Raw genomic sequence first — 16001 nt, 5'->3', positions numbered from 1 at the left:
TATTTCCTTCAAAACAAGAGCCATCAAATGTATCCAAGTGTCTTCCCAATGGGATTCTTCCAGAAAGAGAGTTGTGTGACAAGTCTAATGTTGTGAGAAAATCCATTTGAGAAATAGAAGAAGGAATTCTCCCATGAAATTGATTTCTTGATAAGTCAAGGGATTCAAGTGAACATAAATTTCCTATCTCGGAAGGAATTTCTCCACTCAAATTGTTTCTTGATAAATTCAAAGAAACTAACCCGAGCATATATGTAATCTCTCTTGGCATTGTGCCTGTTAAATTGTTACATGAGAGATCAATGCTACGAAGAGTCAATTCGGGATGTTTGAAGTTGCGTTCCATTCCTTTCCACATCCATGTTATGTGAAGCGCATAACTACCACTGGAAATACTATAAATTTCATAGTAAGTACTGTTGTATCAATGCACACGATTCTCAGTTTCAGTTTTGTTGATGTTTCCAGACAATGCAGTAAAATTGTTTAAACAAGTCGGAATTCCTCCTGATAAGTTATTCCTTGAAAGATCAAACAATTGAATACGCTTCAAATAACATAGAGAACGGGGAGGATTTCCAGAAAAGTGATTCCCTCGCATGATCAAGATTATCAATTGCTGCATGCTTTCTCCAACCCATGATGGTATTGGACCGGACAACATATTCTCGCTCACATCCAGCATAATTAGATTGTTGCAATTCTTCAAAGAGGAAGGCAATTCACCCATTAAACAATTGTTTCGTAAAACCAAACTTTCCAATTTAACAAGGGTGCCCATGGATATAGGAATGTTTCCAGTCAATTCATTGCTGCTTAAATCAAGAAACAATAATTGGTCTACAGATTTCCAACAATCTGGAAGTTGCCCCTTTATTTGGTTATATGATAAATCTAAAGTGGCCAAGTTTGCAGCTGTGACGTTTTCACATAAGAAATCTGAAAATTTATTTTGAGAGAGTAACAACTCGGAAGCTTGTAACAAAAATAATGGAACTTTTCCCTCAAATTTGTTTGAATTTAAAATTATAGATGGTCTGAAAGGAAGCTTCAATTGAATGTTAGGGATTGAACCAATGAGATTATTTTGAGCCATATTCAACACGTACATAGTTTGCAACTTATTCCAAAACCATTCTGGCACATATTCACTTATGCTACTATCAGATATATCGAGAACCATTAACGAATTTTGAGTTTGGAGCCAGCTAGGAAAAGTCTTACCTAGCTTGCAAGAAGCTAAAGCCAAGTAAGTTAATTGAAAAGGGGGAATCCAAGTAGAGACAAATTTTAGAGACAACGAATTGTATGACAATGATAAGACATATAATTTGGAAAAGTTAGAAAGATGAGATTCAGTGACATCACCTTCTAAAGAATTCCCCTCTAACGATAAAACCTCTAACCCAGATAGTAGTTTTATGCTCTCAGGTATCTTGCCAGTAAGTTGGTTATAAGATAGGTCCAATTCCCTAAATATGTGTCTACTGCACCATGAAGAATTTTGAATGAAGCTCGGAAATTCACCATTCAACTTGTTATTTGAGAGGTTTAATCCCTGTAACCTGCACATGCTCCCAAAGAATGATGGAACCTTTCCTTGTAGTTTGTTATTAGAGATATAAAGATATTCAAGAGAGTTCATCGATTTCCCAAATTCATCTGGAATGGAACCTTCCAAGAAATTATAATCAAGGTGAAGGGTACGAAGATTGGTAGTGACATTAGAAAGCCAGAGAAATATAGAGTACAATCTTAACAAGTTGTTTGAGAGGTCAATGTGGAGAAGAGAGGACAAAGAATTCGTTGTGGAAGTGGATGAAATAAGGAAATTTCTATCTATCAGACTGCTGCTTCGTAGATGAAGCTCTTGGAGTTTGGAGCTGATATTAGAATTACCTAGAGACATTGATGATGCTAGATTACTATAAGAGAGGTCAAGGATCTTAAGAGATGGAAAATTTGGACACAGAGAAGGTGACAAAGAGATACTATTATGAGGTAGATAAAGCTCTTGAAGATGAAGGCCAAAGTTAAACAAGAGTTGAAGTGTTGATGAGGTCAACATATTAGAAGAGAGATCAAGGATGGTAAGAGAAATGGAATTGTTGGAAGAACGAGAATGAAACAAAGATTGAATATGAACATCTAGAAGATTACACTCAGCTAGCCTCAACTCTGTTAAGTTAGGAATGATCTTACTAATAGTTTGTAGCCACTGGCGAGAGGAGCCAAGATTATGTAATGAAGTGAGTTCAAGTACGGTTAAGGAATGGAGAGAAGACAGCCACTGTGCATCCTTAGCTTTTATATCAAAATTGCCACCTAGCCGAAGAGTATGCAACAACGAAAGATTCCCAACTTGAAAAGGGATTGCTCCGGAAAGAGAATTGGAGGACGTAATCTCTCCATAATTACATCCAATACTGAGATATTGTAGCTTTTTGAGATTCCCAATTTGAGATGGGATTTTTCCGGAAAGATAATATCCTCCAAGATCGAGATACTGTAACAGTTTGAGATTCCCAATCTGAACAGGAATTTCTCCCCAAAGATAATTGTCCCTAAGATTTAGATAGCGTAGTTGTGAAAGATCACCAAGTTCGGAAGGAATCCTCCCCGCAAAGAAACAATTGGAGAGACTGAGATATCTTAAGTTGGTGAAGCCCATGAAGTCTGGGATGTGAATCCATTCAAAATCATTATGGCTGAGATCTAGATGTTGAATATATTGCAAGTGGATCAATGAAGTGACATTGATTGCACCTCTCAAATACTGTATGTTGTAGTCGATGTCTCCATGAAGATCAAGTAGTTGTACATGACCTGTTTGATGGTTGCAGAGAATGCGTTTCCATTTGCAGCAATCTGTATTATTGGTCCAAGTGGAGAGCATGCCATAGACATCTATGAGGCTATCTTTGAAGCTGAGGAGTGCTTGGCTCTCCCTCTCTATGCACTTTGCTTCACCACTTTCACTCGAGTTTTTCAATGTAACAGTACTTCCTGAGGCAAGCAAAGAAAGCAAGAGAACAATATAAAATATTTTCGGAAAATAAGCACTCATTGAAGTCTTTTTCATATCAGATAATTCTAACAGGGAGCAGCAGAGTAAAGAAGAGTAGTATAATGCGAATGATTCAGTTCTTTTTTTCTTTCACTTGTGATGTTTAGAATGCTCCATGCCTTCATTTATATCCTTAATTGTACGGACGGGTGGTGGCTTTCTAAAGACCAGTAAAAGAGAGAAAGTCTCAAATTTGATCTCATAAAAGAAATAATAAAAAGAAAACACAGTTCATAGATATGGAAAATTATTATTATTTTAGCACTGTTCACCGCTTCAACTTACTTTCATAATATTTTAACATAGTTTTTTATATTAATTAGATCTATAATATACACATTACATACATGTATTTATTTTTATGTATTTATTTTTATGTAACTAAAATTTGAAATAAACAAATATTTTTCATAAAATTGATTCATAACAAACAATCTAAATTATCATATAAAATTATTTGAAATAGTTGACATTTCTAAATTTTAAATTTAAATTTGTAGATTAAAAGAGATTGTGATGAAACGGACCCAATAGAAAGAAAGATAAAAAGGACAAGTAGTTTAATATATATATATATATATATATATATATATATATATATATATATATATATATATTTATATAATTTATGCATAATAAATAATAACAATAATATATCAATTTTTATTAACAAAATAATAATTTTATATTTTAATATATTAAAATATATTTATCATATCAATTAAATTAAACGAGTTTCATCTCAAATTCACTCATTTTCTTATTCAAATCTCTTGAAAAAAAATATAACAAATTTATCCACTCAATCCATTACGATCATTATGAATTCATCCACACATTCTCTCTAAACTCTATTTATCCAAAGGAGAGTAACAGATCTTCCTCAAATATCGTAAGATATCAATATTTTTATATAGACATATAAATATTTTAGAATGTGAAATATATAAAATATATTAAAACAAAAAATAAAATTATATATTAAATTATATAAATATTAAAAATTAGGGGTCAAAACCACTCTCTATCACTATGATAATCCGTCCATGCCAAAAAAAGCACGTTTTATGACCGGTAAAATTGACTTAGTCTTTTCTTAATTTTCTAACATATTTATTAGAAAAATAATAATTTAATAAAGTTTTTTTAAAATTTTTTGACAAATTACCTGTTTAGATAAAAATAATAATAATTTTATTAGTTTATTTTAATTAAAAAATAAAAAAATTATTTATAAAAATTTTGCCAAATTTATTAAAAAACAAATTGTCAAAAATAATTTTCCTATTTACAAGGTGAAAAATTATGTAAATCAATCACATCAGAACTAAATAAATTTGACTTAAAAAACGAGAAAATATTGTTAAAGTTGAATTGTAATGAGAATCAGAGTTTTAATTTCTAAATTTTGAATTCTAAGTGAACGCGACACATTTAGCACGTCTCCGGAGCATCATTAAATATAATTTTTCTTCTTATGATATATATTTATATATCGTTTTTAATTTTTATCTAGATTTACTTATTTAATAAAAATTATGTGGAACCTTCTTTATTTATTGGTGGATAAAAAATATATTTATTTAAAACACAAAAGAATTTAATTTAATTTAATTTAATTTAATTTTAGGAGTATATATTAATTCATTCATGAAACCGTCGATATCATGTGTATGTATTCATCAATGTTGACTTGGATGTTTGTTGTTTTCTCATTTTTCTAACTTACATTACAAGGTAGAAAATTAGGAAATCAATCACATCAGAAATAAATAAATAATTTTCTCTTACAAAGAAAAAAAAAATTAATTTATATAGCGATGAGAATCTCAATTTCTAAATTTTGAATTATGATTTATCAATAATAGTAAACATGGCAAGTATGTTGCCAGAGCTTTATCCACTAAATAAAGTAGTTCTTTCTAATATAAATTATATATCTTGGTAGTTTTTTTGTCACAATTTATATATTTAATAAAAAACATGTCAAATACGTATTTGTTTATTGGTGAATGAAAAAAAGTATATTTATTCAAAACATATGAGAATTGAATTAAACTGTATAATTTAATTTTGAGAGTGTATATTAATTCATTCATTCATCCATACAGAATTAATATGTTGATAGGTTACAATAAATACATAAAAAATATGAAATGTTAGACATGTATTTATTAAAAAGATATATCTACATTTGGAATAATTCATAACGCAAACTCATTTACACCGTCTACCATATAAACAAAGAAAACAATATAGAAAAAGCCTGCAAATCAGTTAGATGATTAATAAGAAAAAATTAAGGAAAAAACAAGTAGAATAGTCAATGATTTAAAAAAAAAAATTCCCAACAATCTCTGTCTACCATTGTGCATGGAAGGTTTCTTTTCAAAGGGTTTTTAAAAAATCATAGTTTCAAACACACTTACTAAACATAGATACAATTTTTTTTATCTTCTCTGACGTTACCCTTTCTAGATTTTCAGTTCAATCATCGGAAACACTAAAAAGATCTAAAAATTGTTCTCTTTTTCTCTTATGAAACTTCAATATTTTTTCCGCTCAAAACTCATTAATATCCTGAAAAAGTAATTCCCATCATTCTCATTAGCGAATACTAGCGAACACAGATCGCGTCTGTCTATTCGTATTTTTTAATTTTTAAAAAATTTAAGTTAAGATTAATAATATATATATATATATATATATATATATATATATATATAAAATTTTTAAAATAATTATTAAATATAAAATTAAAAAAAAAAAAGATGTAAAAAGAAAATTTAAATAATAATTTAAGACAAAAAATATTTGTAAAAAACTGATTAAAAATAAATTATTTAAAAAATAATTAATTTTTAAATAATTAAAGATAAAATGGGTATTATGAAATGTGAACAAAAAAAAATCTTTTATTATTGTTATTGATGTTTAAAGTAATAGTAATGTATTATAATGGAACTTTAGGTCTAACCCGTATTCAGTGTGCTAATCACATATACGTAGCAAAATATATACATATACGGGTCTTCCTTCACGAGGGCTTTTAAGACTTCCGTCTTCAGCTCTATCTTTTAAACCCTTTGATAACGTTGTTTTCTACTATGTGAAATTTCGTGAATAAAATCAATTTTTTCATATCTTTTATCTTGTTTAATTTTTAAGTTTATGTTATTTTTGCATTGTTTTGTATTTTAGTTATTTTATGCTTTTTTAATCTCTATTATGAGTATGTGAAATAAAATAATAGGAAGCAATTCTGGTGGAAGAAAACAAGCTGAAACTCAAGGAAGCATGATTGGGCAAGAAAGATTGTTTTTTAGACAAATATCCATGTAGGGGACACCGAAATCAAGCCCAACACTGCAAACATACAGAAAGAACTCACCTATAAGTATATACTGCCTTGGACCACCTTGGGAAGGTCAAAAAACGACCATTGGGCGCCAGGCTGACTCGCTGGACGAAAATAAGGCTTGCCCATGTAACATCTCAAAATTTATACCACAATATTTTTAATATGCTAACATCTAAAAATAATTATATTACATTGCTTTTTATGTATGTTGTATCTAATTGAATAAATTATGTATATATAAATATAAAGATTATAAAAATTTATAGGATAAAAAAAATTGGTTAAATAATTATAATAATTTTTTTAGTTATAAAAATATATAAATTTCATGTATATATATCAATGATTATGCGTATTGTGAGGCCCCCTTTTTATTTTCTGCCCTAAAGTTAGTGGGCTGCCCTTGTAAGTGGGCCTAAGGCCGGCCCAACAGATAAAGTCACTAGTTTTGCCCTAAACATTGCACTTCTTCGCATTTTCAGAAATTGTTATCCTTGCATTAGAGCCGCAGTCGTCTTCTACCACTGCTAGGGTTTGGGGACCATCGTGAGCACGCCAGTTCGAACCCATTTCCCTTACTACGTAAGTGCTTCTTCTGTTTGCGTCTGTTTTCCCCCACTGTTACCCTAAGTAACTAATGTTTCCGCTATTGGTCATGGTTTCCAGCTCTAGGAGTCGCCTCTTGAGGACTGTGTTCCGCTGTTTAGGGTCAAGCTCGTGTCAGGTCTTTTGCTAGCTTATTCCCAGGTAAGGGAAGCTAGAACCCTATTGTTCGGTATAAAAATGGTTGTTTTGATGTTATTTCGTGATCATCGTGCATATAAGTGACTGTGAGTGTATAATGTGAGTTGATTTGTTGCTTGTGATATGTATTCGCATCTGTTGCAGGTGAAAACAGTGGCGGGCACTGATAAACTCGCCCAAGCGAGCTAGTCTCGCCTAGGCGAGATTAACAGAGGCTCGCCTAAGCCTTTTCTCCATGAATGGTCGCCTAGGCGACCCACTGTGTTTTTTTGAGCGACCGAGCATCTCGCCCAGGCGAGAGGGATCTCGCCTAAGCGAGATCCCGCGAGTGCTTCTGCTCCCTTCTCGAGCCCTCGCTAGGCGAATGGGGACCTCGTCTGGGCGAGACCCTCTAGCCTGAGCGAGGTGCTGGGCGAGACAGTGCAAGGTGGGATGTTTTTCTTGATTTTGTATGGATAATACTTGCTTGGTTTTGGGTATTGTGCTAAAGGTTTGATATGAATGAGTATGATAGAGTAATGAAAGTCATGAACTATGGATAATGGTTTGACATGAGTTTCGCATGAGATTGTAAGGAAATGTTTGGTATGAAAGAGACATGATAACGACATGAGTTGGAGTTCCTTGGTACATGGATAAACTATGATGTGTTGGAATGAGATAGGCCTGAATTATGAAAGGCGTTGGCTTCAAAGGTTGGTACGAGTGATGTATGTCTACGTGTGGTAATTATTATTTTGGCTATGTGAATGTGGTTGATCTGTGTCAGTGCATAATTCCTTGGGGTCTCTAGGTGAGACTTTCAGGGACGCGCTTCAGTGGTCGGGACGTAATCCCATGGTCCCTGTTAGTGGGTGTTCATGGTGGTGCCCCATCTGTATAACTAGGTAAGGATTCAAGTTAAGGTTGCATCCTGACACTCTAAGGAGCCAGTTAGTCTCACTTAGAGCGGACTGACTCCTGTGGTGAGAGTAGCAGGAGGCCTAAAATTCAGTAAGGGCTAACCTTGTGGTGAGGGAAATTCGATTCATTGTAACACTTATAACACATAGCTCGGGGTCGAGCAGCTCGGGGTCGAGCAGAGGTATCCACCACAAGTGCAAGCATCCGCTGAGTCCAACCAGGTTATACGTATCCGGATGAGTCGAGTCAAGTCGTAGTGTATTGATTGAAAAGTCTTAACATGCTTGGGTGTTATATTAATATTGGATGGGAAGGTATATTTAACTATATGATATAAATGTTGAGTGGCTCTAGCTTACCCTTTCTGTTGTTTGTTGTATGTTATGTGGTGTGGCTTTTTTCTGTTGCGATGATCATCAATTTGATTGATGGGAGCAGATGGGCTAGGTTCCAGAGGTTAGCAAAGAGATGGAGATTCCGTTGCATAGTTCGTGTGGACTAGTTTACATGTCTGTATGAGTTTATTTAGGCTTACGACCCATGTATCTGTTCGTCCTTAGATTTATGTACTCTGGTTAACTTTTCCTCTGGTTTCTTTTGGGCATCGTGGTATGCCATGGGTTGTATGGAGTTGAGTTTAAAACTCCCAGACCGCGCTTTTATGTTATCTTTCCCGTAACATTCCTTTAATTTTACGTACTTAATTAAATGGGGTGTTACACGTATAATATATATATATATATATATATATATATATATATATATATATAGTTAGTTAGTTAATAATTAAATTAAATAACAATAATCATAATAATATAAAATAACTATAAAATATCATAATATATATGTATAATATTTAAACGTGTGTATATATATATATATATATATATATATATATATATATATATATATTAATATCATAATGTCATAAACATTATATAATAGATTACGTTACGTTTTAAAATATATATAGATATATAATACAAGTTTATCTCTTAAAGTAAATGATGCAGGACAACCTTCAGTAACAGATAGAATTTCAATTAATAAGATTCTTATTCCTGTACTGCAAAATCTAAGATAAGATTGGATGAATTTAATGATTGAATCTTCAAAGCCTCTATATAAAGAGGATAGTGCAGTTAAAGCCATACGAGGAAAAGAAAGGAGAAAAAAAAAAGAGATTTGAGAGTTAGAGAAGCACATTAGAAAGAGGGAAATGTAACAATGAGACTCAAAGGAGAAATAAGAGTTGAATCGTGCATTTATTCAGACCTTTTTCCATCTCTAAGGTAAGGGAAAGAGACATTTATCATTTTCTCTTTTGACTTTTATTTTTCTTATCTCCTCATAATTATTTTTATATTTACCTTTAAGTGAGGTGTCCCTAACCTCATTCTAATTTATATTTAGTTCTCATTCCTACTTATTTATTTATATTCATCTTCAGTTGTGCACTGGTCTTATTTATTCTCATTTACTTATTTATATTTATCTTCAGTTACGTACTGGTCCTTTTTATTTATTTATATTTATTTTAATTATTCATTGATCCTATTTATTTATTTATATAATTATATGGTTTAATATTGAAATAAAATTTATGATAAATAAAGATTTGATTATTGTAGTTGGAGGTATAACCTTGGGGATTTAAACGAGTTAGTATTACTCAAGATGAGATGTTCTTGAGTTATTTTGTTGGTCATGAGCACATTTATCTTGACTAGTCACTACAAATTAATCAATATCTTTATAAAGTATGATAAAATCCAGTTTTATGGATTTGGGAGAATTTCCATTTTAGTTTATCTTATTATGATATGTTGTATATTTTTTTATGTGATGTTTGTCTCACTTCCCTATTTTATGATTGTGTGTAAAAAACCAAATTTTATAACCTTATCATACATGGTCGTTCCAAACATGCATGATCCCTTCTTCATCGACATTGTGGTTGTTTTCCTGGGGAATGCATGGCAAACCAATGTAGTGAATAATTCTGTAACATTTCAGGGAATGGGAAACTCTACTATTACTTTTCTCTCTGCTCCAAACACGCTGATTGTCATCGAATTGTCATCGAAGGACAAATAGGAGTTACCTTCTATTTACCCCCAACAGTCCAAGTGAATCCTATCCATATCCTTTTTCCTCCACCTGTTTGAAAATCAGTATATGAGGGGGAAACTGTAAATAAATAACACTTCTTCCTTTTCTAGTGTAAGAAATATAGGATGTACTAAATTGTGTGGATATAAGATGCATACAGTATTATAAATACATACATATATATATATATATATATATATATATATATATATATATATATATATATATGTGTGTGTGTGTGTGTGTGTGAGAGAGAGAGAGAGAGAGAATATTTTAAGTATAATTAGATATCATTATATAATTTTGCCTTTAAATTTTATAAGTATATTGTAGAAAATAATAATAAATAAATAATTAGATTTTTTTTATCGTCACATTACATGTCTGAGAACGTTGATTTTAGGTCTCGCTAAAATGAAGCTGTTGGGCGAGAATATTGACTCCAATACGCAAATATGGTTATTTAATCATGTTTCTACGAGAGTTTTTAGAGATTCCTCATTTTCACGAATAGAAACACCTTGGGTGCTTGAGAGAAGCTATTGGAAGCTATTAGGGTTGTTGGAAAACTCTCCCTTCTCATTTTTGGGTTTCCTTCTTCATCCATGGAGGTTTTACCCCTTTTGGGTTGGAAAGGATGATGGACTACAAAATTGGAGACGAAGATGCGAATGGGAGGCGCAATTGGAGCATGAAGCAGTATTTAGGAACCTGTGGAGAAGAATTGTTTCTACTTTATGGTTCTAATTTCTTCTTTATTCTTCAATTTTGTAAAACTCTAGGTTCTCCACCATGGAGAGCAATTTCTATTTGTTGACATTAGATGTAAAACATTGAATAAAAGCGTATATATATATATATATATACGCTTTTCCAATTCAAGTTAGTATTTGATTTCCATGCTCAATGTTTGATTTGTGATTCTTGAGGTGTTGGAAAACATCTTTAGAATCTAGACGTGAAATTAAATACCTGATGGATGCTTGTATCTAGGAATAGAACTTGGTTCATTAGTAATTTTAGATTATTGAAACTAATGCATGATTTCACTTGTTGAGGATTCAAGGGATTGAAAGTTGATGAGTGATCATAGGCTCAAAGGCTCTAGGAATAGGATTTGAGTATTCTTGTGAATTGATTTTATTATGAATATGGAATTGAGATAATTTAGGATGCATGAGAATTAAGTGGTTGAAGTCTAATCTTGACAAATTGTAAATGCACTATGTTAATTTCTTGTTGCACATGAACTGTTTGATAAAAATACAAAAAAAAGTTTCCATTGTGTTTGTGTGAACTTTGTGTCTAATTGAGTCATGAATTGCGAGAGTCATGAATTGCAAGTCCCTTGGGAGAGAACGATAAAATACATTTTACTTGTTATGTGCGACCGGTTCACTTGCCGTGTTGGCTTTTCACTGACACCCTTCTTGCTTTATGTTGTTTTGACTCCGGATCTATTTGTTTATTGAGTTTTGAATTGTTAAAGAATTGATTTTCACTCTTGTTTTGTTTGCCCAGTTATGCTTTTGCTCTGTTTCTCATCCATAATCCCATCGTTAACAAATAAGTCTATCTAGATAAACACTTTCTATATTAAAATTTGTGGTGTTTTGCAATGAAGCACGACATGGTCCTTTTATAGGCCTTTGGACATGACCCTTCAACTACATTCATTAAATATAACCACTACCTAAACTATAATTAACGAACTTTATTGCATGCTTAATCAATACTATACCCACTCTCAACTTTTGCAATCTCCTAGACCGTTTTTGCCTGAGCCTGTATGTGGCACTTCAAAAACTGGTCGGGCTGGGCTGGCCCGTGAATAAGAAACGGGTCAATAATCACAACCCGTCTTGTATAGACAGGCTAGCGGGTCGGGTCAGACTGGCTTGTCCATTTTTTTTTCTTTAATTTTTTTAAAATGTTTTTTAATTTGTTTTCAAAATTTTCAAATTTTTTTATTTTTTAAATTTGTTTATATATACATATAAATTATTATTAAAGACATATTTAATCAAATAATTTTTTTAAACTTTTAATTGATTAGTTAATGTTTTTAATTAGATAAATTAAAATAATTATTAAATTTACATATTAAATTATTCAATTATAACTAATAATTGAAACTTAATTTGTAGGTGTTAATGATTTAAATTACAATACTATTATATATTTACACATTTAAAAATATATTATAAAAATTAATCTTTTTAATTACTTTTATTTCATTTTATTTTTGTAAAACGAGACAATGGGTCAGGACGGATTGTCCCGTACTTTGGCTCGTCAAGTTGACAGGCTAGACAGGATGGGCCAGAATGAGCTGATGGGTTAAAATTTGCAACTCAACCCGTCCCTTAGTTGGTACACTTGACCAACACATCAACTAATTGCTTTCAAAGTTATAAACCAAACATATAAATAAATTTCACCATGCATGATACCCCTAAGGAGCTAAGGTATCCATAGGAATGACAACGGGGCAGAGGGGTGTGGATTAGATTATCCCATTTTCATTTCCGCAATAAAAATTCATTCCATTTTCATCTCCGCAATAAAAATTCATCATCATCCCTATGTCGCAACCTATATCGCGACAGGATGGTGACTAAGGGATAAATAGTTGAAAAACAAAGTTTGGAGTCGCTATCATAGTTTATTCTGGAAAACTACAGAAAAACCATAAAAGAGTTGGTCTGCGAAAATCAGATTTTGGGTTCGGGAATCAGTTACGTGTAGGGAAGGTATTAACGCCCTACAACATTCGTCCTAAGACGATACCTTTAATCAAATATGCAAAATAGATGTGATTTTTATAAATATTTATTTTCTCCAGAAATAAAAATAAAAGTAGATATAAAGAAAAAAATATTTTAACTTTTGGGTCCGACAAAAATTAACATCGATCCTACGTGTTTCCATTCATAATGAAAAATTATGGACCACGTAGTTTTAGATAAAAAAAGACTACTTAGAAAAAACACTTTTGAAATATTTTGGACTTTTGGGAAGTGAACCCAACAAGGATTGACCTCGATCCTATGTATCTCCCTTAATAATGGAGAATCAGGAATCACATAGTTCTTAGAAAACGTTTGTCGGTAGAAAACTTTTATAGAAAATATTTGTGAGTAGAAAAGATTTTAATTTTAGTGTAATATTTTGTAAAACCTGAATTATGAATATAAAAAGATATTTCTAATAATTTTAAAATAACCACATTAGAAATATATGCAAAGTGATTTTAAAATATAAAAATAATCGAATTAGAAATATATATATATATATATATATATATATAAAGTGATTTAAAATATTAAAATAACCAAATTGGAAGTATATCTGAAGTGGTTTAAAACATTAAGATAACCAAATTAGAAGTACATCTAAAGTGATTTAGAAATATTAAAATAATCAAATTAGGAGTGCATTCAAAGTGATTAAAAATCTTAAAACAACCAAATTAGAAATGCATCTAAAGTGGTTTACAATATTAAAATAATCAAATTGGAAGTGCATCCAAAATGATTAAAAATATTGGAATAACCAAATTGAAAGTGCATCCAAATGGTTAAAAATCTTGAAAATAATCAAATTAGAAGTGCGTGGTTTAAAGTCTTGAGATAATCAAATTGGAAGTGTATCCAAAGTGATTTAGAATATTAAAATATTAAAAACATCCAAAATGATTTAAAACAATTTAAAAATAACCAACTTGAAAAGTACATAAACGTTAAACAATTTTCATAATTTTATTAGAAAAAAAAACATTATTATTATTATTACTTTGAAACATATTTATTAATTTTTTAATGATAGAAAATTGGTTCACATTTGAAAACATGAGACGGTAAATATATCAAAAAAAGGTTAGAATTGTGATAAAATGTGTTATGGAAAGTAAAGCATAAACCTAAACTAAAATGAGATGGAGCGTAGTTAATAAGAGCAAGGAGATGTAGATAGAAAATACAGAAAATTGATGCCAATATCATAGAGTACAAGTTAGTAAAATGTAGAGTGCATCAAGCAATAAAAGTTTAATGCAACAAAATAAGGGTGCAAGGAGCTAAAAGTGGGTGTGACAAGTAAAGATCTAAATACAAAAACACAAGACAAACAAAAGTAATGTTGGAAGAAAATAGAGGATTTCTTCCTGCACCCCCAAACATTCTTCTGTACCTAAAAATTACAGTTTTAACTCTTATGGTTAAAAGAAAAATATGAAACAAATCTCAATATTCGTTTCATTATTTTTTTGTTTTTTTGTGACACGGATGTCAAGATTCGTTTCACATTTTTTTGAAACAGATCTTAATATCTGTTTCACGGATATTTTTATTTTTTGTGAAATAGATGTCAAGATCTGTTTCACATTTTTCTGAAACGGATCTCGACATCCATTTCATTATTTTTTTATTTTTTTTGTGAAACGGATGTCGAGATCCGTTTCACATTTTTCTGATCTCGACATCCGTTTCATTATTTTTTTTGTTTTTGTATGAAACGGATGTCAAGATCCGTTTCACATTTTTTCTGAAATGGATATCGACATCCATTTCATTATTTTTTTTTTGTGAAACGGATGTCGAGATCCGTTTCACATTTTTTTGAAATGGATCTTAACATTCGTTTCATTTTCTTTTTCTTTTTTTATGTTTTAACTCTTTCAACCGCCGAGATACATAAAAAAATTGTTAGAATCAAAACTGTAAGGATACAAAAGAATATTTCGGGTGTAGGGAGAAGCCCCTAGAAAATATTAGGGTGCAAAAATTAGCCCATACCCAAATTTTATGGTTTTTTTCCCTTCTAGGCAAATCACTCTGCATTATTACGGAACTAGGCAATTTTTTAAAAAATTACGGAAATGGGCAATGAAGAAATTGTGTAGCCCCCAAACGTTTTCTTGGTCAATTGAGTCAAAGGGCGAAATCTTGTGGGGGTGAACGTTTTTGGTGCAGTAATCGATTACCCCAGGCTGTAATCGATTACTGCATGCTGTAATCGTGCAGGGGGTAACGTTTTTGACGCAGTAATCAATTACCATATGGTGTAATCGATTACTGCATGCGTTGCAGTTTTTTGGGTGCACGTTGAAGCGAGAGAATCAAAAGGTGCAAGAAGAAAACGTCATGGGGGTGCACATTTTTTAAATTGAAAGTGTGTGGGGGGTGCATGTTTTCTGAATAGAAAACGTGTTGGGGGTGCAGTTGTTGAAATTGGAACCTAGATGACGTATGCAGTAGACAAAGTGAAGATTATCTGATTCCCAGTCAACTTCTTCCGATCGTAGGGCTGACAAAATGCCCTTGTCTCTATCAGTAATTAGGCATAGATTTGGTTGAGGAGTCACATGCTCTCGTAGTAGTTGAAAAAACCAAATCAATGCCTCTTTTATCTCACCTTCTACTATTGCAAATGCCAAAGGAAATATGTTTCTATTTCCATCCTGAGCAATTGCAGTTAGCAAGGTGGCATGATATCTGCCTGTTAAAAAGGTTCCATCCACTTGAACAACAGGTTTACAATACTTAAAACCTTCAATGCATGGTCCAAATGTCCAGAAGCAACGTTCCATAATGTATGTGGAATTCTCATCCTCAGCATCAACATTAACTAGAGGACCGGAAAGTTGAAAAATTGTCCTAGGATTGGTTTGTTGGGCAGCTAGTAACCATTTGGGAACTTCATTATAAGATTGGTCTCAATCACCATACTCCATTGTAATTGCTTTCTCCTTCGCAATCCATGCTCTTCTATCGTAACGAGTTTTGATGTTAGCAACCAAGCTTTTGATGCGAA

The 16001-nt window shown here is 31.7% G+C and overlaps 1 protein-coding gene across 1 annotated transcript; it reads right to left on the bottom strand.

The window, feature by feature from the left end:
- Window positions 1–424: 424 nt before the first annotated feature.
- Window positions 425–15777, bottom strand: LOC114180821 (receptor-like protein EIX2). The gene is made up of 2 exons (XM_028067109.1): window positions 15603–15777; window positions 425–3006 (listed from the first exon to the last, which is right to left on the bottom strand). The coding sequence occupies exons 1-2, from the start codon at window positions 15775–15777 to the stop codon at window positions 425–427; spliced, it is 2757 nt and encodes a 918-aa protein (XP_027922910.1).
- Window positions 15778–16001: the final 224 nt, after the last annotated feature.

Source organism: Vigna unguiculata, chromosome 4 (assembly GCF_004118075.2).
Source record: "Vigna unguiculata cultivar IT97K-499-35 chromosome 4, ASM411807v1, whole genome shotgun sequence".
NCBI classification, from domain to species: Eukaryota; Viridiplantae; Streptophyta; class Magnoliopsida; order Fabales; family Fabaceae; genus Vigna; species Vigna unguiculata.
The sequence above is the reverse complement of the archived record's forward strand: the minus strand, read 5'-3'. Positions and strand labels throughout refer to the sequence as shown.